The following is a 26,115-nucleotide window of genomic DNA, read 5'->3' as shown; positions in this document are numbered from 1 at the left end:
AATGACAAGGCGGCCAGGCTGAGCATCCTTGATGTGCAATCTACAACCAGCTCCGTCGCTGCCTGGGTCGTAGACCAAATTCTCCAGCTGACCAGGATCACCAAGGCGTGGACTGAGTATGCGGAATGTAACAATTTGGTCTTTGTGCAAAGATTGAAGCCCGACAAAAAGATGAATGCCTTTAGGCAAGGCCAGACAGAGGGATTGCAGACAGTTACCAAGCATTTTCACGAGCAAGAGAAAATGCTTCAATTTGACTTCCAACAGATCTGGCCTCATTCCGCGCTTCGCTCTGTATAACGTGATAAGTTCGCATCGTCATATGGATCTTCAGTTACCCAGCGGTAAATGGTTCCAGTTTCGTACGTTACTTTCTTCAACACCACGTCCGCAGGCACAGCTCCATACCATCGACGAGTTTGTAGACAATACGTGCCTCTGTCCACCATTTGTGATCCTCAACTTCTCTGCGCTTGCGCTCCAGCTTGGGGCCCGCCAGCTCTGGTTGTGTGGCAAAATCCATGAGAGTTTGCAAGGTGAATTCCCTGGAGGGCCCCCAATTCTTAACTCGGCAAGAAAGATCAGAAGACACAACCAGAAGGATTCTTGTTTGCTCCGACCTTTTAGGACTCTGAGGAAATGGATCGAAGCTTAGGAGGGCAGCTGCAATGGTGCTGTTTGGCGCGTTTTGGATCTTTTTGTGGATAATTTCGTCCCAAGTCGGGCCAGTGTCTGTGAAAGTGCGAGACTGGAAGGGAGGGCGAGCGAGGTGGTACGACCACCAATGTGGGTTATTCAAGCTTGCTCCCCCGGGCCACATGTAGGATGGTGCACAAGATTTCGAACTATATGGACAGCTGTCACGCAGAAGCGTAAAGTACATGCTGTACAGTGGTTGGAAGGGATACATCAGCTCCAGGCGTAAAGTGCTTCCCCCCTTCTTAGTTGCCAGCGGGTGTCCGAAGTCGAATATCAAGGACCTCTCCAATTGGCCCTCCAAATAGCCGGCAGAATCCCATAATCGACGATAGCAATCTTCGTTGCGGATGCAAATACTCATCCTCTCTGCTTTGTCGGAGAAGGAAACGGGAACCTTGCAAGGAAGACAGAATGGGCTTTGCACGTACTCGTCTTCATGGTCCTTAGAGGCAGCGTCAATGATGGACGAGCGGATCAATGGGATTGCCACCAGGCTAGTCGGTATCTTTGCCCATCGGGAATCGTGGGCTAGCAGGTCAGTCGGTATCGGTGCGAATAGGGAAGTGCAGGCTAGCAGGCCATAGACAATATGGTCATGCGACTCGTCCTTGACGATTGGCAAACTCATCTCCAGTCCACGCTGACTCGTGGAAAAAGCTGGTCGCTTGTGTTCCGGTATACCGCAAAGCTTAAGGTCTCCGGCGAATCTGAAGTCTTGGGGAGAGGTTGCAAAGAGGGACCTTGGCCGACCACCATGATTATGGCCGCCAAGGTCTCTGTGAAGTCGGCCTTTAACCAGCACTCCACCTCGGGGACCAGTGGGTATATCAGGATAAGCACGGCTTGGAAGGTGAGAATAGTGGTCAAATCGACAACAGCGACAAAGGAAGGGGATCTCTGAGACTGGGGCTCCCAGAAGCGGCTCATTGTAGCCCCAGGCTAGCAGAGTGCAGTCATCGGTAGACTTCATGATCTCTTGTTGTAGCCGAACGAACGCCTTTCTTCCCTCGCCGTACAGCATCGGCATATGGATATCGAACAAGCCGAGCAAGCAGTATGCTTGATCCTCGACTCTAGTTGTCTGCCTGCTGGCGGCCCACGACATCTTGGTTGCAACGCTGGTGTCTCGAAGAACGGCTTCAAGATCCCATGTTTTGCAAGGGTCCAGCTCGTTGCCTAGAAGAAACTTGGGAAGAATGCCAGTAGCTTTGGAAATGTAGTTCGCCCATCCAGAACGCGAGCCCAGCTCCTTCCAATTGACATCGAAGAAGACCAAATTATCGGGGGCCAGGAGCTCCTGCAGGGTCCAACCTCGGGTGAACCATCGGCAGGATGATGGAACGCGCCTCTGCAGCTCTCCATCGGACACGAAGTCGGACTTGTCCACATCAGACAGGAGGGCTAAGCACACGGTCGACTTGCGGTACCATCGGAACATGGAGTTGATGGCTTCTTGCAGCTCTGCGCTGTTGGTCTTGTCAATGCAGCAGCTGTCGATCCAGATGTAGGCATAGCTTTCTTGGCGTGCCTTTCGGCAGGCGCCTTGGATTTTTTTCCAATATTTGCTTGGAGGATTGCTGCTTGTCAGGATTGTCCTCGCATTCGACTGTAGCATATTCTGGAGGGTGACCTCGTCGCCGTCCCAGGTATGGGATAGAATGGCGTATTCAGGAACAGCATTTTCGTGGAATTCGTGGAAGGTAAACTTTCGAGTGGAAAGCAGGCGCATGATGTACGAGACAACCTAGAGGTAGAGGTAGGTAGTATTCACACCGCGAAAGATGATGTTGGTGGCAAGCGGAGGGCAGATAGCAAAAGATGGAGGTCAGGGAAAAGTCTGTGAAGAGTGAAAAGCAAAGGCTCCAAGAGGAAGATCACTGCAGGATGTATGAAGCGGGGTGCATGAAGTAGGTAGAAGGAGTTTTCTGTCAGGCATCAATCCCCAATACCTATGTGCTCTCGTTGGGTGGAAGGTGCATCACCCCCTCCCCATTTGCTCTCACTCCGTCTTAATTGTTCCTGCCGCATGGAGCTACTGTGTAGTTGTTGAGGTGCCAATTACGTTACCTTACTTCAAGTTATCTTACCTATCTGGACAACTCTGCCTGCCGCGATACCGACTGTCAGCAGTCCTCACCAGTGGCAGCTGCACTCGGCAGTCTGGGCTCTGACACCCGATTCGACATCACGAGCAGCCCAAAACAATCCGGGAACAAGTCGTCACGGTACAACGTCGTTACACAAGCCAAGCCCTGTCATCATACATACACATAACAGAATGGCCCTTCCACCACGCTCATCAACTCCCTCAACTTCCTCCCTGGCCCCGCCGCATACCCAAAATCCACCACATCATCCAACGTCGTCTCCCCGCTCTCGGGAGTGTTCAAGAAGGTCCTCGTCCCCGCCACCGCCGTCTTCTCGCCGTACACCCTCTTTTTCGCATCCACCATCTGCCACATCCACCACACCCGATCAATCATGGCATGGTGCAAATAAAAGGCCGGATCGCCCGGGGACGTGCTCACATCACGACCCGGGTCTCCTCCCAGAGAGTAATGCCCTCCGCCGTGCACGCCAATGTCGCCGGACCCGGGGATGCCTTGCATGATCATCTGGAAGTTGGCGACCGTCTCCTGGGAAAGGACATGGCGGACGGAGGAAGCGTTGGCGAAGCGCTGGTTCACAGCATCGCTTAGGTCGCGCCGCAGACACCGTGGGTTGTAGGCGAATGGACCAGCCGGATTCGATTGCTGCGGTCCCCCGCCAGGGACGTCGAGGGCAATGGGGCCGAGGTTCACGCTCATGTTGGCGAAGGGGCCCGAGGTGACACAGCCGCCACCGGTGCCGGCGGGCAGGTATACAGGCGGCAGTTTGCTACCCTCGATGCCGCCTAGGACAATGTCTCCCTGGTTGGGAATGTAGACACCGTTGCCGGACATGGAGGTCGCGCTGCCGTCGAAGATGGGAGAGGCGGAGAGGCCAGTTTCGGCGGTCTTAGCCCAGTCCCAGTAGGGCTGAGTCCCGCGATACCCACATTCTTCGCGCAGGGCTTGCTCATACAGCGAGATGAAGTAACGGTGCAGGCCGAGGAAGTTGCCGGTGTAGTGGGCGGTTTGCGTCTGGTTGATGTGGGTGACGACAAAGTCATCGAAGCGCGACCTGGCGCCAGGGGCTAGTGACGCGGGATATCGGGAGGGTTTGGTCTGCAGACATTGGACGGCTTGGATGTACTCGAGCCTCTCTACTTTGGTGAGTGCTCCCCTGGACTGATGTTAGCGATGGGATATTCTGGGTTGCAGCTTATAGGTGCTCGTGGGGCGTACCATTCTTTTCTGATCTTGATCTTATCCGGTGTGCACTGCCTTTCATTGGCCGCCTTGAGGGTCTTTTGGAGGGCAGAGCGGGCAAGGACTTCTAGCTCTGCTTTTGCTTTCGCAATGACTGGGTCTCGCGTGCTAGAAATCGGGAGTCCTATGCATGTGCTAGCGGCCTGGAGAACCAGGAGCGATAGGGTTGAGAGCCTCATCTTGCAAGCTCACAAGTATGGGCAAAGAAAAGAAACTGGTGTATCGATCATCTTCAGACAAGATCGCGGGAGAAGAGCTGATATATATGACAGTCAAGCCATTCTCGGGGTCCAACCACCTGGTACGACGATACTCCACGGTGCCGAGACGCCACGATGCCCATCACGTACAGCGTGCACAAATCAAAAGGGGCCTCTGACAACAAATGGAAACTACATAATGACAACTTCATTAAGCGACTTGCAACCTTGTGAGTGATGTAGAAACGGGATATACACATGGGCCTTTGGCACGTAGTTATAGTTAACCGCAAGAACTTTGCAGTGATAGATGTCCGGCTCATTGGCCTGGTAATTGGATTGCAACTAACCCAGCACTTGGGCTGTCTTGAGCCGGTTTCCAGATTGCAGGCGTCGCTACCAGGACCAACTTTCGATGGGAATGGTAGCAATGGAAACGATGTCAGCTTCATAAACGTATGCTTATATTGTGTAGTGATTGTATCACCATGAAGAACATGGTGATTGAAACGCTGCGGCTAACAACTTTATCCCAGCTCATGTAACATGAAAAGGTCTCCGAATGGTCTGGACCTGGATCTATGGGGGGAAGGTGGCAGTGGAGGTGCTTTCCATCCGTCTTCTTCTTCCAAGGCAACATCGTCCCCCACTATTTTGAAATGCTTCCTCGCTTCTGCCACTGCAGTGCAGTCCACTCGTCCAAACAAGTTCAGTCCTCTTCGCTTTCGCTTCTACTTGACCTGTTCTTCACATGTCCCCGCAGCACCTTGTTGCGTCTCGGCTTGATCCTCATCTTGATGGGTGGCTTCGCTCTCGGACCAGTTTCCGAATGCCTGCCATCAGCTAGCTGGCGCCTGGCATCAAGTAAGAAGATGATTTAGACCTCCGCGTTATGGAATGAAGACCGGGATGTTGGTACAGAATGCGCGAAAGTGAAATGCAGGCAAAGTAACGCACATTGTGACTTTCTTTCCGGTTTTGTATTCTTGGCTGCTGGCAGCTTAGATGGAGCACTAACTGGTCCCCTACAGAAATGCCCGCGGTTTTGTTAGCAAAGTATCCTAGTGCAGTGGGGAATGGCCAACCCGAGACGCCGGATGGCACGCAGCAGCACGGCAGCACCGCATCGGCCATGTTCCAAGTCTCCCGGTCGGTCCTACAACGGCTCTCGGAATGGCGCCGGCTCCGAGTGCCTGGTCCGTACAATGATATACACCACACCCGCTTGAACTGCCTAGCATTCACTTCGATGATAGACTCGACCTTGACCACCTCGAGATCGCACTCAATCTGGTGCCCGTGGCCATTACTTTTGGGTTTCTCGGGCCATACTCTCTCATCTTGAGAGGCTCACCAACCGGCAGTGTTATTGAGCGACTGTGATGCTCCCAGTTAATCAGGTGTATCTCTCTAGCATGAGGATACCTACCTAAGCCACCTTGTAGACATCATTCATTATGCAGGTTATAGGTACTGTCCACACCTTGGCCAAGGTAAACAACAGTAATCATGCTATGCCATGCGTTAAAAGCCCCAGAGTTGGACATGGACAACCGACACACATCGCATACATAAAAGGTGGTTTTCAGAACCTTCCGTCCTTATCTCTTCCTCCCCTGAACACAACTTGCTCTCTCTCTTGTCCAACAGATACACATGCCCCCATTTGAACACCATGGTTCTATTCAAGCGCCCTCCCGATGAGAAGGGGTCCGTATGGTTCTCCGTTCTGATCGGCGTCTTCGTGGCCTTTGGCGGTCTTCTTTTTGGCTATGACACCGGCACCATCAGCGGCGTCATTGCCATGAAATATTGGAACGAGCGTTTCTCCACTGGCTACATCGATGCTGATGGGAGGCCGGCCATTAGCCCGTCCCAATCTTCCCTCATTGTGTCTATCCTTTCGGCTGGTACCTTCTTCGGTGCTTTGGCTTCTCCCTTGCTGGCGGATAAGATTGGTCGGCGATGGGGTATCATCATATCCTCTTGGGTCTTCAACTTTGGCGTGTCCATGCAAGTAATTTCTGTCGCCATTCCTCTGTTTGTAGCCGGGAGATTCTTTGCCGGCCTTGGAGTTGGCCTGCTTTCGGCTCTTGGTGAGTGATGCATCCTTTTTTTTCTTTTCCATAAAGTCATGGCCGTGGTATGCTAACTCCGCGCCCTTCATAGTCCCGCTCTATCAATCCGAGACCGCCCCCAAATGGATCCGTGGAATGATCGTAGGCGTATATCAACTTGCAATCACCATCGGCATCCTTTTCGCCGCCATAGTCAATAATGGCACTCATGAACGGGAGGACACCGGCTCGTACAGAATTCCCATTGCTCTCCAGTGGCTCTTCTCGCTCACTCTCATCATTGGCATGCACTTCCTTCCCGAAACTCCCAGGTATTGCATCAAGCGAGGCGACATGACCCGTGCCACCCGAGCCCTGGCCAGAATCCGCTGCCTGTCGCCCAATGATCCCGCCATCCTTGCGGAGATGGAAGAGATCCGTGCAAACTACCAATATGAACTGTCACTCGGTAACAGCAGCTACCTGGACTGCTTCCGTAAGGGCATGTTGAAGAGGATGCTCACAGGCATGGTACTTCAAATCCTGCAGCAACTTACCGGTTCGTCTTTTCATCTCCCATGTTCTCCTTGCTGTTCCACCATGACCGTTTTCTAACTTGAAGAATTATACAGGCGTCAACTTCATTTTTTACTACGGTACTCAATTCTTCGAGAACTCGGGCATCTCGAATTCCTTCTTGATTAGTATGATCCTAGCCACAGTCAACGTTCTCTCGACGGTCCCCGCTGTCTTCATGTTCGACAAGTTCGGTCGCCGCCCTTTACTCTTGTGGGGTGGTGTAGCCATGCACATATGCCACTTTATCGTCGCTACACTCGGTACATCGACAACGAGTCAGACTGCCACCGGGGTCATTATCGTGCTCAACGTTGCTGCTCAAAAAGCATCAATCACTTTTGTGTGCTTGTTCATTGCCTTCTTCGCCGCAACATGGGGTCCCTTGGCGTGGGTGGTAACTGCAGAATTGTACCCACTGAAGCATCGGTCGCAGATGTTGAGCATTAGCACAGCTACAAACGTGAGTTGTTCCCCCCAATGTCGTCATTTCGAGATCAGAGCGGTTCGCGTGAGATTTAAAAGCCCTCCTCAGAACCCCAAATTACCTTTCTTTCTTCTTCTCTCTTAACCACACATCAGAAACATGTTCCTTCATTTTCAACTCCGGATTCTGTCTACTACCATGACATTCTGGGGGTAAGGTGGAGGATAGAAGAGAACTTTTCAAGCCTTTACCCTCTACCTTTGTTCCTCTCTGTCGATGAGTAGAGCAATCCGTGCTTTGGGACATTTCCACACCCTTCGCAAAGCCCTTACTATCTGGAGGCTATGGCGCTTGCCGTTAGCTTGTCAGCGTACCGTTATGTGTTGCGATGATTTGTGTCACTCCTAACAAGCTGATGACCTGAAACAATGCACTGCCCCGGATGCATTTTTGTACCTTGAGGATTTGCGCGTTATCATCACACTCAAATCGCTAACCTTCTGACCCAACAACAGTGGTTAGTAAACTGGGCCATCGCCTACTCGACTCCTTACCTCGTCAACTATGGTCCCGGGTACGCAAACCTCCAGTCAAAGATCTTCTTCGTCTGGGGTACGGCCTGCATGCTCTGCGTCGGCTTTGTCTACTTTTACATCTATGAGACAAAGGGTCTATCTCTGGAGGAGATCGACGAAATGTACCAGACACCAAATCTCAAGGCTAAGGACAGCAGCAAGTGGCGGCCGAGCGTCCATTTCCGAGAAACCCCGCTCACGGAGATCACATACCACAAGGCTACTGGTGGAAGTCCTGCTCAGGCCGAGGCTGCTCCAGTAGCTGAGACCGCGGAGAGAGCTGAGCGCGAGGCTGTTCCTACCCTTCCTAATCTTACTACAGCTCCCAAGATTGGGCCTCCTCCTCCTCCTCCTGAAAGTGACGATGTCCTGAAGACTCTGCAAGACGCTGTCCTTCGTCCTGCAGGAGCTTTCGCCCACCCTGCTACGCTGAACCCGGCCTGGAATTCCCATTCTCCCTTGTCCGCACAAATTGCGCCGTCGAATCTTCCGTCTTCCTCTCTTGCTTCCAACAGGTCTGCCCCGTCCCTGGGCACGACTCCCAACGAAGGTGGAACTAGTTCACCCCACCCAGCGCGAAGAAGCTTCGGGCGTTGAATGTCAGCGGCGACAGAATGACTTCCCACGCTCTTGCTATACATTTCATCAGTGGGGTGGCAAAGCCCCGGCATGATCTAGTGCCGTTTTGAAAAAGCACCGTAACGGCTTAGTGGGAATGCCTTGATATCGGACGTCGTTAGGCGTATATGAAGCGACTAATCTGCGTTTGTGTCCGGGGAAGTCGTTTCGAGGACTCGCAGGTGGTGAGGCATGGGATGGAAAAAGCAGAGTCATTGGTCAAGAACTGGGCAGTGGCTTCACAATTGTAAGGATTTACCGCTGGTTATGAGATGTAGCTGTAATACGTGGGTTTTCAAAAGAGACTTGGCCCAGATAGAGAATGGTGTAGGGTGCTGCATCGACAGGGACACACGAGCGCGGTGCTTAACGTTAGTTTACTTCTTGTGGTGGGAAGGGATATCGAGGACTTCTCATCCTTGTTAATGGCCAACTGGGGAGGGTATCACTTGCCTTGTATCTCTTGCATTGGAAAAATAAATATCTTGTTCAACGTTGCTACCGGGTTGAGGACCTGAATTACCTTGGTAGCAAATGGATCACGAGGTGAAAAAAAAGTAGAGGTAGCTTGGACAACACGGAGGTTCTTCTCGACGCGGTAGCATCTGAATGCCAGTATATGTGTAGCAATTTTACTTTCTAAGTCCATCCAAACGGGGGGATGAGTGTCATACGTTGAGGACGTAAAGCGCACAACTCCAGTACACCGAATTGTGTAGGTGACGTGACTAACACAGTTCGCGCCAGCTTAATGTCAATCTCTGTTAGTGTCAACCAGCCAGCCAGCCAGCTGACCGCCTACCGGTAGGTATAAATTCCAGATCAATAATTACCTGGCGGAACTCGAGGGGAGGGCTGTTCAAGAAAACATGTTTGATCTTCTATTGACCGGAAACTGTTACAACCATTCCAGAAAAGACACAAAAGAGACAGAAGAAAAGAGAGGCCGTCCAAGCACAGGCACTGAAGTCCCTTTCTCTGCCGTGCCGGAAATTGACCTAGCGATCAAATCCAAGCTGGGTGGTCGATGAACAATGGTCGGAACTCGGAACTCGGAAGCCGGAACTCGTCAACCGAGCGAGTCCCGAATTCAACAGCGGTCTGTTTGAAAGAAAGAGGTTCCCGACAATGGGGATTGTTGTTTGAGTCTTCCACTGACTTACTCGGGAGTCGGAACATCTTCATCGAAGGAGGACTGGAGGAGGCTAGGTTCTCTTAAAAGCCGTCCCGCTCAGCTATTCACCTACCTGTTTAAAACTAGATGCCTAAGCAATCGATCCATCCATAATGACCAGCGCTATCTACAAACCTGTCCAAACCTGCCTATCTAATAAGTGATCTATCCATCCATCCAGGACGGGACGGTCGTGCTGATGACGGGAACAAAGGACGGGGAACTCGGAAAGTCAGGAACCTTGACAAAGAAGTGGAAGTCTCCAAAAGAGACATGGAGCTCCGAAAGAATGGGATTGTTGTGCTCAAGTGGCTTGAATTCGGATTGGATTCGGGTGTCTTCCCCGGCCTTCGGGAGAAGCAGAAAGGTGAACAAAGAAATCCAGGGGAGGAGTACCTTGATTGGATCGGAAGACTCCCGGCTGGGGAGAGAGAAACAGATATGAAAATGACAGGAGTGAAACAACAACATGAACATGAACAGACGGGAAACAACAACAGAAACAAAACGTGCTATGTAGTGAACTGCAATTTTGATCGAGAAACTCACGATAAGTGAAGATAATACTAAACAGATGTCAGGACACGGAAGCATGAATTTATTTATATGTTCGTCGGACCCCGTCAACATCGAAATCACCATCATCACCACCACCATCACCAAACCAACAGGTTCAGAAGATATCAAAAACGTCAAGGTAACCACATACTCGAAAGTAAACAATAGAGGTAACCATCTCAATCTCCATAACCTGTGCCGGTCCAAAACACACGCGCCCAAAATGTGCCTTATCAACATCATCCACTTCTCCCACCATCACGACTTCTCCCCTCCCGTCGAAACACCCAACACTAACTCCTCCTCCTCCTCCTCCTCTACCTCCACTACATTCAACAACTACCACCTTTCAAACCCTACTAGACTAACCGAACAAGAGGAACTCATCTCCCTCCAACGCCTACCTCAACACCAATTCGTCGTCTGCGCAACCCACACCAATCACCACTGCGTAATCTACAAGCAGACGATGCCATGTCTCTTGCAAAGGTTCCATTCTTCTTCTTCTTCTGCTGCTGCTGCTGCTGCTGCTAATACAACTGCTTCCGCGGAAGTCAATGCCAATGCTAATGCTGATTCAGAGGAAGGCAACGACGGCATAAACGTATCAACCTGTCCAAACCTACAACTAACAAACGAATATCACACTCTGAATTTACTTTTTGCTGACAACAACAACTTCAACCTTAACAACAATGTCAACACTACCACCACCAACAACAACAACAACAACATCAACAACAAAAATGGCAAGTCCATGCCAGGAGGCGACGGCGGCGTCCAACCCTTCCAGACCCTATCCCAAGCAAAAACCAGCCTCCTATCCACCGCAGATGCGATCCACCAACAAACAATAAAACTAACCACCCACATCCTCGAAACCTGTTCACTTTTGGAACCCCTTTTCCAAAAGCTTGCTGCTGTTCCTACCACTCAACCGATGACGCTCCCCCAACCACACCACCAGCCAGGACAACAACAACAACAACAACAACAACAACAACAACAACAACAACAACAACAACAACAACAACAACAACAACAACAACAACAACAACAACAACAACAACAACAACAAACCCGCGCCCTCTTTAGCGTCTTCAAAGAATTCGAAATCCCACTCCAGCGCGCAACCGAGCTATGTCAGGCAATCAACCAAGCCGATGCAAAAATCCGTGAGTTGTTCAAGATCTATCTGCAAAGACGCCAAGAAATGGCTGATTTGCTTCCTGTGGCTGTCGAGGACAAGGACATGGAGGGTACTACTGATTGTGGCGTGTATACTATAAGCAAGGCGAGACGAGATCTAAGGGAGTTGTTATCGACGGAAAATATAAGAGAGGTGTGTGAGGAACCGATGAGAAGAGGGAGGGAGGTGGTGCGGGAGGTGGTGAGGGTTTTGGAGGGGGTGGAAGAAGGTATGCTGCATATGGGGGTTTAGAACTAGTGGTGTAGAGGGAGGTGAGTATAGTGATGGAAGTTGGGGAGGAGGTTGAGTATCTAGGTTGATAGAAGTACTAGGGAGGGGGTAGTTGACATACATAAGCTGCCTGGTAGAGCGTAATAGATGGAAATTGAGTAATAATGGGCAAACAATGGAGTGTGATGTGACTGAATGTACTTAAGGGCAAAGTAAGTGTTGTCGTCGAAGAAAATGGGCAGAGTGAAGAACCTGGAATAGCCTGTGATAAGAAGCTGGGGTAGCAATGAGCTTGCGTTCGAATTGTCTTCACGACCAGTGTGGTACGCTACCACCCAGCCACTTCTACTCAAGTACCATGGATGGTGCGCATCCAGCGCCAAGCGAGCGAGAAGGTGTCATCCCGCTTGTTGTACCGGTTGGGGAAGGAAGTCTGGAGCAGAGGTAGGGAAACGAACCCCCTCCCCACCGGGTACCACTACAGGGTATGATTATCCTGGTATCTGATCGTGACAGACGGAAAAATTACTTCCCATAATTGCATGGTCGTATGGCGTCGCATCGGCCGGTTAAAGCCCCAGCATCATTCCTCAGTCCGTCGGGTGGTGTTCAAGTCCGAACCTCGAACATCGGAATGTCATCCAGTAACGAAATCTATGAACCCGCCTCAGTTATTTTACGACAAAATCCTAACCATCAACTGTTTTCCAACCATGACCAAACACTTCAAAACAGCAATAACCACATCCCTCTGCCTACTAGCAGCCCATCCCTTCTCCAGCGCACTTACATTCACCGTCCCCAGCCAAGTCGGAACAGGAGACTACTTCTACGCCCCTCTCGACCCCGCGCCCATCGGCATCTCATTCGAGTTCTTCGCCTTCCCGTCTTACTTCACCAACGTCACCGCCACGCAGCAATGTCTAGCCAACTGGAAGGCACTAACAGGTGTCTGGCCGCCCATCCGCATCGGCGGAACGACGCAGGACAGAGCGCAGTATGACTCCAACACGTCAGCCTATGTCGTTTACTCGGTGGCTGACGCAAAGGACGCCCCGTCCGTGTTGACCTTCGGACCCAAATTCATGACGCTGGCGGGGATGTACGAGGGGAGTGTGGTGATTGGGTTGAACAGGGGCAAGAATGAGATTGAGAATACAATTGCTGCGGCCAAGGTTGCCGTGTCCGAGGTCAAGAATCTGCTGGCGATTGAACTGGGGAATGAACCTGAATGTGAGATGCAAGCAAGCACACCTTGAAGCTGAGGGCCTGGCTGTGCTGACGTCTGTACAAAAGACTGGGTCAAGGATGGGCAACCCATCACATCCGGCGTCGACTGGACTCCGGCCACAGATGCCGCATCGCAAAATAACTGGAACATCCAAGTGGGTAGCGCGGTTGGCAAAACCAACATCATTCAGGCTGGGAACTGGAATGAGGCGCCGCCCAAATGGGGAGCTGCGCAGTTGATAACGACCGAGAATGCCACGGTGGAATCCTATGTTCGACACTATGCCCATCACAATTACCCCGGTGGAAGCATTCAGAGTCTCATGAGCCATTCGGCCATCGCAAGGAACATCCACACTTTTGACACCGACATAGCTGCAGCTCGAGCGATCGGGAAGCAGTACGTCTTTGGTGAGACAAACTCGGGTATGTACCGCGTACCCCCTTTACCCTAAAGGAAGCTTTCTTGACTGAGTTCATATTCCAGTATCCGGCGGCGGAGCAGCTGGAGTCTCCCCGACGTTTGGGGCAGGTCTATGGACCATGGACTACGCTCTCCGCGCCACTTACAGCAACATGTCGAGGACTTACTTCCATCATGGGACTGTCGGCAACTGCCAATACTGCTTCTGGGGCCGATACAGCATGGGGGCTCCGTACTACGGGGCGTACGCAGCGGTAGCCTTGATGGCCGGCGCGAGCCACCTGACGGCTTTGGATAGTGGTTCGACCAACTACGCGGCCTATGCCACGTTTGATTCGAGGGGGCTTCCCCTGCGAGTGATCTTGTACAACTCGGATTATTTCGCCGGCAGCGGGACAAGGACTACTCAGTCCTTTACCCTGACCGGCTTGACCTCGTCAACGGTCAGAGCGAAGAGGCTGACGGCAGCAAGCGCGACGTCCAGAGTGGATCAAGGAAGTCCTCCATCGTTCGGGGGCCAGCAGTTTGATAATGGATCTTGTGCCATGAGCGGGACCGAGACGTTCGAGACCAAACCCGTTTCTGGTGGCCAGGCTACCTTTTCGGTCAAGGCAACCGAAGCACTTTTGGTGTACCTGCAGTGAATGCGGAGCTGGATCTACCAGTGCCCAGTATCCCGAATCAGGCATAATATCAGAGGTCAAAATCACATATATCGTGATTGGATAGGCACTTGTGGATCGTGAAAATTGGTGTTCTTGACTGGTTTGGTCGATGAGGGTGATGGATGAGGGCGCTTATCCAGCCATCGTGAAGGCGATATGGAAAACTGTAAGAGAACCGTGAGATACTCGAACAAGATAAAGTGTTCAGTACGGACCAACAAGATCATCAACCAAAGATGGCTTGTCGAAGAGTTCACTTGTGGTGTCGTGTGTTCATCGGCAACTTCGGAGGCTCCCTTGATAAAAGGTAGGCATCATCCCAGTTTTCTCGCCGATCGATTAGCGATTCCCGCGCTACCGGGGTGAGCGGGTCTTTTCCCGAAAAAATTTTGGCCGAATTTTCTGCATGGCTAGTAGCAAGCTAGGGTAGTTCCCGCGATTGCACCACATGCCCTGTGTCGTCCTCACCGCTTGGTTGTATGTAGTGTGGTGAAGCTGAGTTGAGCTGGATCAGACCACATCTAGGTGGCAGTTTTGGGATCTGGTTGAGGCCAGAAACAGGGAAAACAACGACGAGCTGGAGCCTATGTACAGATGACTATGTACGTGGCTGCTAGGAAAGAAACGGTCGTCATGCAGAAACAGACTCAGCGTAACTCTGGGTACGCCTCCAGCGAATGAAATCAATCCCGAAGTTTTGGCCGGCTTTGTAAAAACGCATTGCGTTCTTGTTTTCGTAGACCATGCACTGATAAGCCCAGCCGTCACCGTTATATTATGATCGTCGAGATCCATAAGGCTTGGCCGAACGTGGCAGTCCGGTAGCATGGCAAGATAAGACGGACTGGGGAACGCAGCCATGCATTCCTTCACATTCTTTCCTTCCCGTTGTGCATAAGAAGACGTGGCTGTCTTCTCTGAAGGCATTCCTTTGTTCCTCTTTCGGCCATTATCCATCATCATGCGGTCTTTCTCGTGTTGGGCAGCTGCTGCCCTGCAGTTGGTTCACTACCTAGGCCCGGCTACCGCTGCGGCCGTCCATCACCATGGGAACCACACGGGGAGAATAGCCCCCAAGGCTTTCATCATCAGCATGGTGAGTGATGGAACGCGGAGGAATGGCGGAATACGCTGGCTGGATGACGTGCTAACTTGAGCCCGCTGTAGTTCGAGCCCGAAACGGACGGCTGGATGACAAACATGGTGGAATCGGGCACCGGAAACTTGACCGACATCAAGATCGACGTGCCCGGGCTGTCCATGCTGTACCCTCAGGTGGCATGCACGGCGGACAAGTCTGTATGCCAGTTGACGGCCGGAGAGAGCGAGATCAACGCGGCAGCGAGTATCATGGCGCTGGTGCTCTCTCACAAGTTCGACCTCCGTCAGACATACTTTGTGGTCGGCGGCATCGCAGGTGTCAACCCCAAGTACTCGACCCTTGGCGGTGTTGCGCTCTCTCGTTATGTCATCCAGGTCGCTCTGCAGTACGAGCTGGATGCGCGTGAGATGCCGGATAACTTCAGCACGGGATACTTTGCGTACGGCACCAAGGGACCGAACCAGTACCCTTCCACCCTCTATGGCACTGAGGTGTTTGAAGTCAACGAAGCGCTGCGGGACGTAGCGTATAAGTTTGCGCAAAAGGCAAAGCTGGCTGATTCGGCAGCGGGAGCCGAGTACCGGGCCAAGTACAAGGAGGCCGGGGCTGCGTACGCTGCCGCCACCGAAGGGCCGAGTGTTGTCAAGTGCGACACGGCCACCAGCGATGTGTACTACTCGGGCACTCTGCTCAGCGAAGCCTTTGAGAAGGTGACGCGGGTGTGGACGAACGGCACGGGCGATTACTGCATGTCGGCGCAGGAAGACAACGCCGTGCTCGAGGTGCTCGTCCGCGGAGCCATCCAGGGCCTTGTCGACTTTGGCCGTGTGATTGTCATGCGGACCGGATCCGACTTTGACAGGCCTCCGCCGAACGTCACATCCTACCAGCACCTGATGACGGACCAGAACGGCTTCGAGATTGCCACGACCAACCTGGGCAGGGCGGGCGTCGAGATTGTTCGCGGCATTCTGCAGGGCTGGGAACACACTTTCCGAAAGGGCATCAAGCCCACCAACTATATCGGCGATATCTTTGGCAGCTTGGGAGGACAGCCCAACTTTGGACCGGGAAGCCAGACCAATGGCACCGGCTATGCGGCCGCACCCAAACAGGCGAGGGCGCAACTGAGGGCAAGGGGATATCGTGGCCCTTCTGTGGTGCGACGTCGCATTTGAGGATCTGGTTCATTGTCGAGGTCGTGGTGCCACTGGACAAGACGGTCCTCAGGACAGCTAGCCGAGCCAGATCATGACTTTATCCGCTTCGGAACCAGATGGAGGTGAAGGGACGGGAGGTCGATATTGCCCCTGCAGAGCCAAGAGACGTTCGGGGCCATTTGCCGGCAGTGCAGTACGTAGCATACACATATATTATAGTGTAAATATGTCGAGGAGAGTGGACAGGCAATTAATTGGTTACAGATGACATGGTGGGAAGCAGGAGGTTGAGATTTGGGTCTGTGTCGTGCAGTGTCGGTGTTGACTTTCTGGTTTGGGAGATAACGAATGTCACCAAGTGAAGTCATGGAAGAAAAAGAAGAATGGAGAAAAATTGTTAAGGAAATTGTTAAGGTACAGTCAGTTCGCAAAGGCTTTGTCACACATTCAGCTGAAGGCGGCCCCGGCTGCTCCCGCTTCTTTTCGCTGGACGCACTATACCAAGGTAGAGGTACCTTGGCCACTTGGCTTCTAACCGAAAATGCCACTTCCCGTTCCGTCACCGGGCCTTATCTGGTGTAATGCAGCTGCTAAAGTTAGGTTATGTTAGCTTCTATATTCGCTAAAAACCGAGTTGCAAACGGTCAAGCATCCCCAGCAGACCAACCTACCTACCTACCTCTAGTGATTGAATAACCGTCCCCCCGCCGCTCTCGGAACTTTCCACTTCTTTGACGCCTCCATCGACCTGCATCTCCCACTATCAAGGTTCCCAATTTCCACCCCCGCCATTCACAGTTTCGAGCAAACACGGGAGATTTCGACCATTCCGAGACGGCCACAGCGACAAAGAACACAACAGACGGAACAAGAAGAAGGATACGAATAGACGCTCAACCGTCCGCGTCACCAAGAACACGGCGATTTAATTAAGCCCATCAAACAGAATGGGCGTCCACTCCATCTCCAGCTCCAAGTCCTGAGGACAGCATCACCACCACCACCACCACCACCACCACCACCACCCCAAGTCAGCAGCAGTCGTCATGTCACTCATCCCATACCATCCCCGCGAAGGGCGTGAGATTGTGCTGTGCGTCATGCCATCCCACTCCTCATTTACTCGATTTTAACAATGACGCTGACATGTTTGGGCCTCTGTCCCTCAACAGCCGCCATCGCAATGCCATTGTTGTCCGCGATCCCCTCACGCAGCGCCTCGAGATCCGCGGCCTCCAGCTTCACGAATGCCCCACCTGTCACCAGCCCCTGCGAACCTCTCCCGAGAGTCATGTCGACGATGATTCGGACCGTCGCGAGTCCTACGTCGACCCCGACTACTTCCGTATGTTGCGCGACGGCCACAACGGCCAGACTTCGTCCAACCCACGCCCGCCCTCGAGCCCCATCCGCCGCTTGGTCCGTCCGGTCCCTGCCATAGACGATCGTGGAAACGAAGTGGGCGTACAGAATGCCGAATTCGTCAGCAGCGAGCCTGTGCCCTCCGAGACCACCCGCATCAAGAAGGAGGCTTTTGCCCCAAACTACTTTGAAACCTTTTTCCACGAGGAGCGTACCCTCGGCCGCGGTGGCAAGGGCGTCGTTATGCTTGTGCGCCATGAGATCGACGGTTGCAACTTGGGTCACTTTGCATGCAAGCGCGTGCCCGTGGGCGATGACCACGCCTGGCTGGGCAAGGTGCTTGTCGAAGTCGAGTTGCTCGCCAAACTGTCGCATCCAAACCTGGTTTCGTACCGCTTCTCGTGGGTCGAGGATGTCAAGATCAACAAGTTCGGCCCCAAGGTCGCATGTGCCTTCATTCTCCAGCAGTACTGCAACGGCGGCGATCTGCAGCAATATGTCATTGGCGACCTGCTCAAGGAGCCAACCATAGAGCAGATCAAGGCCCAAAGACGCCGCCGATCCAAGGGTTTCATCGAGCGGCCTAGCGTCACACAGCGCCAGTTGCCCTTCAAGGAGATCTTCTCGCTGTTCAAGGACATCACTTCCGGTCTTGCTTACCTCCACACCGCCAACTACATTCACAGGGATCTCAAACCCAGCAACTGTCTTTTGCATCGCGAGGGTGGTCGTACTAGCTGTCTCATCAGTGATTTCGGCGAGGTTCAGCCCGAAAATGCCGTCCGCGTGTCAACCGGGTCGACTGGCACCATCTCTTACTGTGCTCCCGAGGTGTTGATCAAGGACGCAAGCGGCAAGTACGGTAACTTTACGACAAAATCGGATATCTTCTCGCTCGGAATGATTCTCTATTTTATGTGTTTCGGGCGGTTGCCATATGCCAATGCTAATTCGCTCCACGAGGAGCTGGAGGATATTGATTTACTGCGCAGTGAGATCACGGACTGGAAGGGTTTTGAAGATGAACGACGCGAGCGCCCCGACCTTCCCGCAAAGTTATACCAGCTGCTTAAGCGGCTTCTTGCTATCAACCCAGCCGAGCGTCCGAGTGCAAATGAGGTTTTGAGTGCCATGAAGAATGAGTCAAGCTTAGACGGGTTGGGAGGGAATTCTACGGGTTCTGTCCCATCGATTGGCCTAGCCGGGCGGCGGATACAGGATCTAGATTCTCCCATGCCTCCCAGCACGCCTATGCCAGGTCAGTCACCCGCCGCGTCCTCCTCGGATGCGCCTTCGCTGACCGTTTCTGAGCACACAGACCACAGACATGCCAAAGTTTCTTCATCTCCAGACGAGGATCTTCCCTCGTCAGTTGATGGTTACCCGCCAGTATCCGATACCCGCCAAAAGGGCGCATCCGATATGCTTGAACTTGGCCCAGTTTCTAGGAACGGCAGCGTCGTCGCCCCGCACCCATCTCCACCAGCCATCACAACCCCGTTGCTCATGCCACCACCTAGCACCCGGCTTGAGCAGATGAGGCACTGCGCAGTGCTAACACGGTATCACGCTGGGATGTGGCTGGACGCAAATGGACTTTCCCTTGGAGTGCTGCTTAGGCTTGCCTTTTTGGCCATCAAAATCTTTTCGCTGTCATGGATTTGCTGGCCGTACGCTTCTAATCTCAGCATTCTGACATCGGTTTTTGCCCTGGCGATTCTGGACCTGCTGCACCCAGTTGGGAGGCCGGAGCCAAGAAGAGGAAGCAATGTCATGCTTGGGGTACCTCCTCCCGGGAGTAGGCGAGGAAGCAGCTACGAGCAAGCGAACAACCAGAATAGCCAGTTGCATGACCATAACGGGCACATGGTTAGGGCCTCTCCTGACATTGCTCCTATCTACGACAACGAACAGTACAGGAGAGCGGGGACGGTGGTAGGTTGGAAAACAAGTGTTTCCCTGTTGTTGTTACATTTCGCCATTCTCTGGGTCACAAATCACATGGGCTTGCTCTGTGCCGTTGGGAGATGGTCCCACTGGCCACCTCCTGATTTGCCACACGATGAGATTGTTTGATGGCCACAACCACTTCTGGGGTTATCTATCGGCTTGCTATTATGGAGCATTCTGTGTCACAGCATGGTAAGAAATACTCCGGCGTTAGGGGAAAGGGTCACACGAATGGGTTGGGGTCAAACTGCAACAGGAAAATAGACAGTTTGCTTGAGTTCGGATGCTCAAGCAGCAGAGGGAGTTCTACCAGTCAAGTCAAACTATGGTGGCCCGGCAAGTATTCCTGCATGCATTTTTTTTGGTATTTCAAAATGGTATATACTCAGTACGAAGAAGAATTATTTACAAGGTGCTGTCCCGTCTCCATCGCAAAAAGCGATTTGACACGTGTACAGCGTTTTGAAGACCGAGACCTACTGGTCTTCAAAAAGAAGAGAATTACCCTGCCACCAACATCCGTCCCACATATACAACTTCCGTTCCTTCTTAACGGCATTACCTCATACCAAACATCCAGCTCCATTCAGCCCTCGACACCCCCCTTTTAGCACCCAGAAGTCTTCAGCGCCGCAACAGCACAAGCAGTTCCGCTCGGTCCACTACCAATCTTCTTGGGCTCCTTGCTGTTGTTGCTGGTTCCCTCATACAGCCAGCAGACGCTCGAGTCCTTGATGCACGAGTTCTTGATGGTCGTCTTGTCGCCATAGTTGGCGTTCACGCCGGCGACCACCTTGGCGCCCTCGACATGGACATTGGTAAACGTCGACGACCGCTGGTGCTGCGTCTTGCAGTTGCCGCACGAGCGGTACAGCTTGCCAATGTCGGTGGCGTAGAAATTCTTGACGGCCACGGTGCCGCCGCCGTTGTGCTGCAGGACCTTGTCGCTCGCGTGACGCGCGCCGCCGCCGTTGACGTAGGAGGTACCGGAGGTTTGCTTGAATGTCGCGGCGTCTTCGCAGACGTCTGTCCACCAGCTGTTTTTTTTTTGGGGTGTCAGTACTCTGGAGAGGGAGAGGAGGGGGAGGGAGGGGATGGGTGAAAGAAAAGGAGGGAAAAAAAATAAAAAAATATAAAAAAATACATACATGTTGTTCAAAGTACATCTCCCCTTACAATGCACGCCCTCGCCGTTGTTGGGACCAATCACCACGTTGCTCAGCGTGGCGCCGTCCTCCAAGATGAACACGGCGTCCTTGTCGCCGCCCTCGGACTGCTGGTTGCAGGTCGACGGCCAGCGGTCCCATTGGTACATGCCGCCGTCGAAGCTGCCGCCGGCCGCGATGGTCTTGACGGCGGGGAGGGCGGTGGTGCCGGAGGGGGTGGGGAAGGTGGTTTGCAGGTTGGTGTTGGTGGCGCCTGCGGAGGCGAGGGAGGCCACGGCGAGGAGGGAGAGGGATTTCATGTTGAGAGACATTGTGTGGTGTGAAGGATGTTTCTGGTTGGATGGTGTTGGTGTTGGTGGCCGGTTGATTGGTTGGTTGTCAAGATGGCGAGATGGTGGATAATGAGGTTGAGCTTGAGTTTGACTGCAGTTTGATATCGTCGATGGAAGATGTTATGATATGTCCTATCCTTTATATACCGGTCTGGTCTGGTCTGGTCCAATTATTCATATCCAAACCAACTGCGTATTCGCATCCCTTACCCACCCCATGTCAAGGATCCCTTTGCAAGTTTGTCCAAGTGTCGGTATGATGTTTGACGTCGTATGTAATCGCTGGGGTATGCATACTCCCATGTTGTTGTCTGTCCGTCCGTCTTCCGATGCGTTCCCGAAGTAGGTCCCCCCCTCCCCCCCGTTGATCCACACGTTCGTCCGTCCGTTCGATTACTCGGCGGTTTCACGTCCTTCCACCAATCCCAGGAAAGAGTCCTGATCAGGGTTGTTTGTTTCGAAACTTGATCCTGTCTGGGGGTTTGGGGTCGTAAGCTGCTGGGTATCCGCAACCGCCTGATGATGGTACCTGGTCCCTGGTATCGAAAGTACATAGTGTAGAAAGGAAAATCAATCACGCTACCTAGTGCAGTACCTTAGCTTTTACTCTGATAAAGATACAAAGGTTTAGACTGATCGCTCTACACGTCGGTTAGATAACTACCCTTCGCTGGAGGGACGGGGAGAATTGGTTAGCTGGCTGGGGAAGTGAATCCACCTCATCGACGAGTAAGTAGTTCTAGATGTAGAAACAAAAAATACATACATAGCATGTCAACCATGAGGGAGGAGGAACGAAACATGCGATCACTACTGATCCACATTTTTTTTGCTTTCTGCATAAGGACACCACGGAATGACAAGGTGCGAAGCAACCCAAAAGAGCAAAGTTCAAAGTTGAAAATGGTTAGTAGCTTGCGTAATGCATGCATGCACCCCAGAGTCCCTTCATTTGCCTTTTTCTGCAAGTTCAAGTAGGCTGCTCGTCTTGGCTTTATTTTACGGTGTTTCCGGATGGCTTGGCTTCCTGGCTTTCGTTCCCCTTGGACTTTGCGCCCCTTCGCCAAACATCTTTTGGTCAAAACATGACGAAGCCCTGAGACTCAACTCAACTCAACACCGCGCGCAAGTCACCAAAAAAAACACCGTGTGCGTCGCTCGACGAGGGAATGAACCGCTTGAAAAAAGGATTAAAATATTTCACGAGTCGGTGGTACCTGCATACATACATACATAGCTGGCCTGACAATCCTCCACAATCAACCCCATAGAACCTGATCCTAGGAAACGTGGATTGCGGATATACATATATGTATCCTCCCCTCGGTAGGCCTTATACTACACATTGTCCCCTCTGATGAATTATTTGGATCTTGATATGATCTGATGCTGTCATGTCATGGGTATCGGCAGTTGTCCTGCACCGACTTGCACCGACTGCACCTTTCCTTCCTTTCGCGGTTTGTAGTTCGCTTGTGGTTAGGTTCTGGGGTCAAGCCGAACGCATTGACGTTTGTCGCAAAAGGAGAAACGCAGCAGCAATTGCTGCAACGTCTTGGCAGCGAGCCCTCCTCCGCAGCACCGGGTTGGTGGGATTTTGTGGTGGTGAAACTTCTGGAGCAACCAACCAACCCCTTGTCTTGGAGCTCAGACATACATATCGAACATGGATTCATATCATAACTTGTGGAATGATGTTTGGGAGAAGCCGCGGAAGTATGTCCAAAGGTTACGATACGTAGGTTCGGTATGTTGAAGGAGCCCGGGAACTATGGTAGGGCAATAAAAAGAGGGTACAGTAGGGACATAGCTAACCAAGATCTCACCGCTGCTCACGGTTACAATGCCACGCGTTTCCCAAGGTTCAGGGTTATGTACGTGGGTCTGGGACTCTGGAACTCTGGAACTCTGGGCAGAAGGTAACTGAAACTATAAACGAGATGAAAAACGGCGGAGAAAGTTCGGTTCGTACTCGCATCATCCACTGGTTGTTCTCCGCGTATTCGAAGGAAAAATGGAAGACTACTAGAGGTACCTAGTGTAGAAAATTGGAAGGAAGAGAAAGAAAGCATGGATGGGCTTTAACTGGTGGATTCTTCTATCCTTCAGTGCGCAACCCACTCACCTCACAAGCGCATGTTCCTCGACCGACGGACGGACTTCTCAATCACCATTATGGAAATAAGACTTGACAGTCTTCACGATGTTGTTGAGTTTTCCAGCCATATTGTTTCTCTTTTCTTGGAGCCGTTCCGTTACGACTGTCTTCATTTCGCAAGACCAGATCAAGAGTAGTGCCAAATATCTCGGCTCTATAAATGCAATTGTTGCCGTCGATTGTTAACAACAACCCCCTGGCGTGGTGGCAGAGTGGTCTAATGCGCAAGACTAGAAATCTTGTTCCTTCGGGAGCGTCTGTTCGAATCAGGCCCACGTCGCACGATGATCACCAAAAACTTCCTTTTTTTTTTTTTTCTTTTTCTCCTTTTACCAATCTATTGCTGCTGTGCATCTTCCATTTTCTTGTTTGTTTTCCTTCATTTTTTTCGTGGTCATTGTTGCGGTGATAAAGGGAGTCACGAGACAAAAAAGGGGAAATTATCAACAAAACCTGTGATGCTTGCGTGAGTGAATGATCACAGGTCCAACCAAGGCAGCAGCACTTTCGTGCTACCTGTACTAGATTTCGTCAAAAGAAAAGAAGATCCCGAGAGATGGCGACCGCGGCGAAGAGAGGGCAATGGAAGAGGCCTTAGAGGAACATAGAAGGATTCACATTGAATATGCTGGACCGACATCGCTTCTATGAGAAACCACCAGGCCGTGCAGTATCGCAGACACCTAGAAACGGGGAGGGAGCCATGGGTCTACCTGAACCCGACTTAAAGGCACTCCGAGCCTTAGAATACTAATGAGAATGACTATCATGTACTCCTATTAGCATCCTGCTCTGCGTATCGTCGGCTGGCTTACAGTAAAACTACTACTCTGCCAGCACCAGACCTCGTTGCACATGTTGCAATGTCCACTGCTTGCGAAGAAGGCGAAGGTAACATCCCGGTGGTTTTGCTTACCAAAGACGAAGCTCGCGGACGCGGCCGCACAGAAGACCGTGACTTGTACTCATCCGGACAACTGTTTCCCGTAGAAATCAACACGGAAATCGGAGCCAAGAAAGCCGACCGCATCTTCCATGTCATCAACAAGCTCGGGCACGGAACCTACGGCACCGTCTGGCTCGTCGAAGACACCAAGCCCCCCGCAACTGCCCCCTCGCGATGGAAAGCCATCAAGATGCACCGCCAAGGCACTGCCGACACCGACCTTCGCGTGTCCAAGGAGTTCAAGCGTGCCGGTATCAGCCCCGAAAAGGCGCTAACCGAGTACCAGGTTGCCATTCCGTACGAACAGTTCCCCATCAGAGGGGGGCCCGGTGGCAAGACGACGACCTATACTTGCTCGGTGCTCCCTCTGCTTGGGCCAAGGGTGGATAACAGACAAGTTCTCGGTCTTTCGAACGACGAGGAGGAGAGTTCGTGTGGCTCTCGGGACAACGGGAACGGGAACGGGAACGGGAACGGTCAGGCCAGCAGCAGCAGCCTTGTGTTTGCCTGTCGACAGATTGCGCTGGCTCTTCAGAAGCTGCATAACATGGGCATCGCCCACGGGGATTTCAGGCCGGCCAATATCCTGTATTACCTACCGCACTTGGACACACTGAGTCAAGACGAGATCATGCAGGTGTATGGTGGCCAGCCGGAGGCAGTCGAAGTGGAGGACCCCAAGCCCTTTAAAGAACCAGATCACCTCGTTTTCCCTGCCAAATGCGACGTCCACGCCCTCAAAGAAATCCTGGCTCGCAAAAACTTGGACATAGGCTTTGGAGGACAGGTCCCTCGCGCAACTGTGATCGACATGGGCTCAGCCTGGCATCACGCATGGGAGCCGCGCCACTCGCTGATTCCCGTCCATTATAAAGCGCCAGAGTGCATCGTACGTCTACGTCACGGGCACATGAGTGTGGAAAGTGACATATGGGCGCTGGGCTGCTCCATGGTCAAGATCTGCGCGGGGCGTGCGGCCTTCCCTGACAGCCGGGAATCGGTTGACGGGTGCCTCGAAACCGACGTGCTGGCTGAGATGGAATACTTTCTGGGCCCCATCCCCACACTGTATCGGAATGCATGGAAGGAGCGGGATGAAGGGAAGAAGACCGTGTTCCCGTCCAATCCGGCGCATGTTGGATTTCTTAGGTATAGTGCGCTCAAGAAGTGGAGGAAGAGGCATAAGAAAGTGAAGAGTCCACTTCATCTGGTGGTGATGCAGAGTGAATTGCCGAAGGAGAAGGCGGATATGTTTCTGGATCTCCTGCGGGGAATTTTTCGGTGGTTTCCTGACCAGAGGATGTCCCTTGAGGAGATCTTGAGGCATCCTTTTCTGCAAGTGAATGGTGCGAGCTCAGAGTGAGTCTCGGGAGGATGTAGCTGTTATGGCTGTACCTACTTATAGAAGGGATTGACCGCACCATTAGGAAGGAAGTTGTTGGCATGGCATTAAAACCCACGAATGATATAAAGATAGAAGCGGCCTTGAATTTCTGAGCCCGTCGTCGGATGTCGGCCCAGATCCAACAGATTCATATTTGTAGGGGCTCTTCATGGGCGGTCTCACCTGTACTGTACCTATCCTTCGAGGGTCCGACCGGGACAGATTTCCAATGAAGCCATGGTGACGGACGTGAATTCGGGTCTGAAGTCCAACAGAGCTGTAGGTAAAGTTGAAGTCTGAAGACGTCGAGTCTGGTGCACGAGTATTTTGGTGTGGTAAATTTGGAGGTTCGAGCGGTGTGAACAAAAGAGCTGAACAGGAAGACCTACTACACTGAATACTCAAATGACCAAAACTCTCGGCGAGAAACAACTCGTTTATCGAAATAAAAAGTGCGGCAACGGCTCGCTGACCGACGGAAGGGATGTTCCCATGCCCGGATGTCTCTGCCGAATAGTGTACTTGTAAGAATAAATGAATGACGTTTCAGTCACATTACCGTTAAAGTATATCCTTACCATG

General features: G+C 52.2%; 9 protein-coding genes and 1 non-coding gene across 11 annotated transcripts; 7 read left to right on the top strand and 3 right to left on the bottom strand.

Moving 5' to 3' along the window:
- Positions 1-376: 376 nt before the first annotated feature.
- NCU11383 (hypothetical protein) lies at positions 377-2,428 on the bottom strand (the record flags this gene model as incomplete). The annotated part of the gene is made up of 1 exon (XM_001728019.2): positions 377-2,428. One exon carries the CDS (start codon positions 2,426-2,428, stop codon positions 377-379), a length of 2,052 nt encoding a protein of 683 aa, XP_001728071.2.
- A 529-nt stretch (positions 2,429-2,957) lies between these two features.
- On the bottom strand, positions 2,958-4,228 carry NCU11382 (tyrosinase; the record flags this gene model as incomplete). Its single annotated transcript, XM_001728018.2, has 2 exons — positions 2,958-3,963; positions 4,026-4,228. 2 exons carry the CDS (start codon positions 4,226-4,228, stop codon positions 2,958-2,960), a joined length of 1,209 nt encoding a protein of 402 aa, XP_001728070.2.
- Positions 4,229-5,910: 1,682 nt separating this feature from the next.
- NCU08180 (high-affinity glucose transporter) lies at positions 5,911-8,993 on the top strand. Its single transcript, XM_954480.2, has 4 exons — positions 5,911-6,345; positions 6,419-6,865; positions 6,939-7,345; positions 7,825-8,993. The coding sequence occupies exons 1-4, from the start codon at positions 5,925-5,927 to the stop codon at positions 8,479-8,481; spliced, it is 1,932 nt and encodes a 643-aa protein (XP_959573.2). The 5' UTR covers positions 5,911-5,924; the 3' UTR covers positions 8,482-8,993.
- A 1,464-nt stretch (positions 8,994-10,457) lies between these two features.
- On the top strand, positions 10,458-11,675 carry NCU17263 (hypothetical protein; the record flags this gene model as incomplete). The annotated part of the gene is made up of 1 exon (XM_011397083.1): positions 10,458-11,675. One exon carries the CDS (start codon positions 10,458-10,460, stop codon positions 11,673-11,675), a length of 1,218 nt encoding a protein of 405 aa, XP_011395385.1.
- A 692-nt stretch (positions 11,676-12,367) lies between these two features.
- Positions 12,368-13,952, top strand: NCU08179 (hypothetical protein; the record flags this gene model as incomplete). The annotated part of the gene is made up of 3 exons (XM_954479.3): positions 12,368-12,887; positions 12,951-13,310; positions 13,372-13,952. The coding sequence occupies 3 exons, from the start codon at positions 12,368-12,370 to the stop codon at positions 13,950-13,952; spliced, it is 1,461 nt and encodes a 486-aa protein (XP_959572.3).
- Positions 13,953-14,045: 93 nt separating this feature from the next.
- On the top strand, positions 14,046-16,667 carry NCU08178 (purine nucleoside permease). The gene is made up of 2 exons (XM_954478.3): positions 14,046-15,069; positions 15,141-16,667. The coding sequence occupies exons 1-2, from the start codon at positions 14,935-14,937 to the stop codon at positions 16,251-16,253; spliced, it is 1,248 nt and encodes a 415-aa protein (XP_959571.3). The 5' UTR covers positions 14,046-14,934; the 3' UTR covers positions 16,254-16,667.
- Positions 16,668-16,982: 315 nt separating this feature from the next.
- On the top strand, positions 16,983-20,661 carry stk-51 (serine/threonine protein kinase-51; the record flags this gene model as incomplete). 2 transcript variants are annotated; one of them, XM_011396972.1, is made up of 3 exons in its annotated part: positions 16,983-17,328; positions 17,408-18,855; positions 18,916-20,661. In XM_011396972.1, the coding sequence occupies 3 exons, from the start codon at positions 17,282-17,284 to the stop codon at positions 19,671-19,673; spliced, it is 2,253 nt and encodes a 750-aa protein (XP_011395274.1). In that variant the 3' UTR covers positions 19,674-20,661. The 2 variants fall into 2 exon arrangements, with proteins under 2 accessions (XP_011395274.1, XP_011395273.1); XM_011396971.1 differs by lacking the exon at positions 16,983-17,328 and having other exon boundaries at positions 17,382-19,961.
- NCU08176 (pectate lyase A) lies at positions 20,155-21,024 on the bottom strand (the record flags this gene model as incomplete). The annotated part of the gene is made up of 2 exons (XM_954476.1): positions 20,155-20,584; positions 20,696-21,024. 2 exons carry the CDS (start codon positions 21,022-21,024, stop codon positions 20,155-20,157), a joined length of 759 nt encoding a protein of 252 aa, XP_959569.1.
- A 2,377-nt stretch (positions 21,025-23,401) lies between these two features.
- On the top strand, positions 23,402-23,483 carry NCU15293. The gene has a single exon. It is a non-coding gene; the product is annotated as a tRNA-Ser (tRNA).
- Positions 23,484-24,066: 583 nt separating this feature from the next.
- Positions 24,067-25,512, top strand: NCU08175 (hypothetical protein; the record flags this gene model as incomplete). The annotated part of the gene is made up of 2 exons (XM_954475.1): positions 24,067-25,038; positions 25,108-25,512. 2 exons carry the CDS (start codon positions 24,067-24,069, stop codon positions 25,510-25,512), a joined length of 1,377 nt encoding a protein of 458 aa, XP_959568.1.
- Between the last annotated feature and the right edge of the window lie 603 nt (positions 25,513-26,115).

This window comes from Neurospora crassa, linkage group VII (genome assembly GCF_000182925.2).
Source record: "Neurospora crassa OR74A linkage group VII, whole genome shotgun sequence".
In the NCBI taxonomy this organism is placed as follows: domain Eukaryota; kingdom Fungi; phylum Ascomycota; class Sordariomycetes; order Sordariales; family Sordariaceae; genus Neurospora; species Neurospora crassa.
This window is presented reverse-complemented; position numbering and strand designations above follow the sequence as displayed.

Coding starts and splice junctions, on each gene's coding strand:
- NCU08178 (XM_954478.3), top strand. CDS start 14,935: ATGCGGTCTTTCTCGTGTTGGGCAGCTGCTGCCCTGCAGTTGGTTCAC. Junction 15,070..15,140: donor AGGCTTTCATCATCAGCATG/GTGAGTGATGGA, acceptor AGCCCGCTGTAG/TTCGAGCCCGAAACGGACGG.
- NCU08180 (XM_954480.2), top strand. CDS start 5,925: ATGGTTCTATTCAAGCGCCCTCCCGATGAGAAGGGGTCCGTATGGTTC. Junction 6,346..6,418: donor TGGCCTGCTTTCGGCTCTTG/GTGAGTGATGCA, acceptor CGCCCTTCATAG/TCCCGCTCTATCAATCCGAG. Junction 7,346..7,824: donor GCATTAGCACAGCTACAAAC/GTGAGTTGTTCC, acceptor ACCCAACAACAG/TGGTTAGTAAACTGGGCCAT.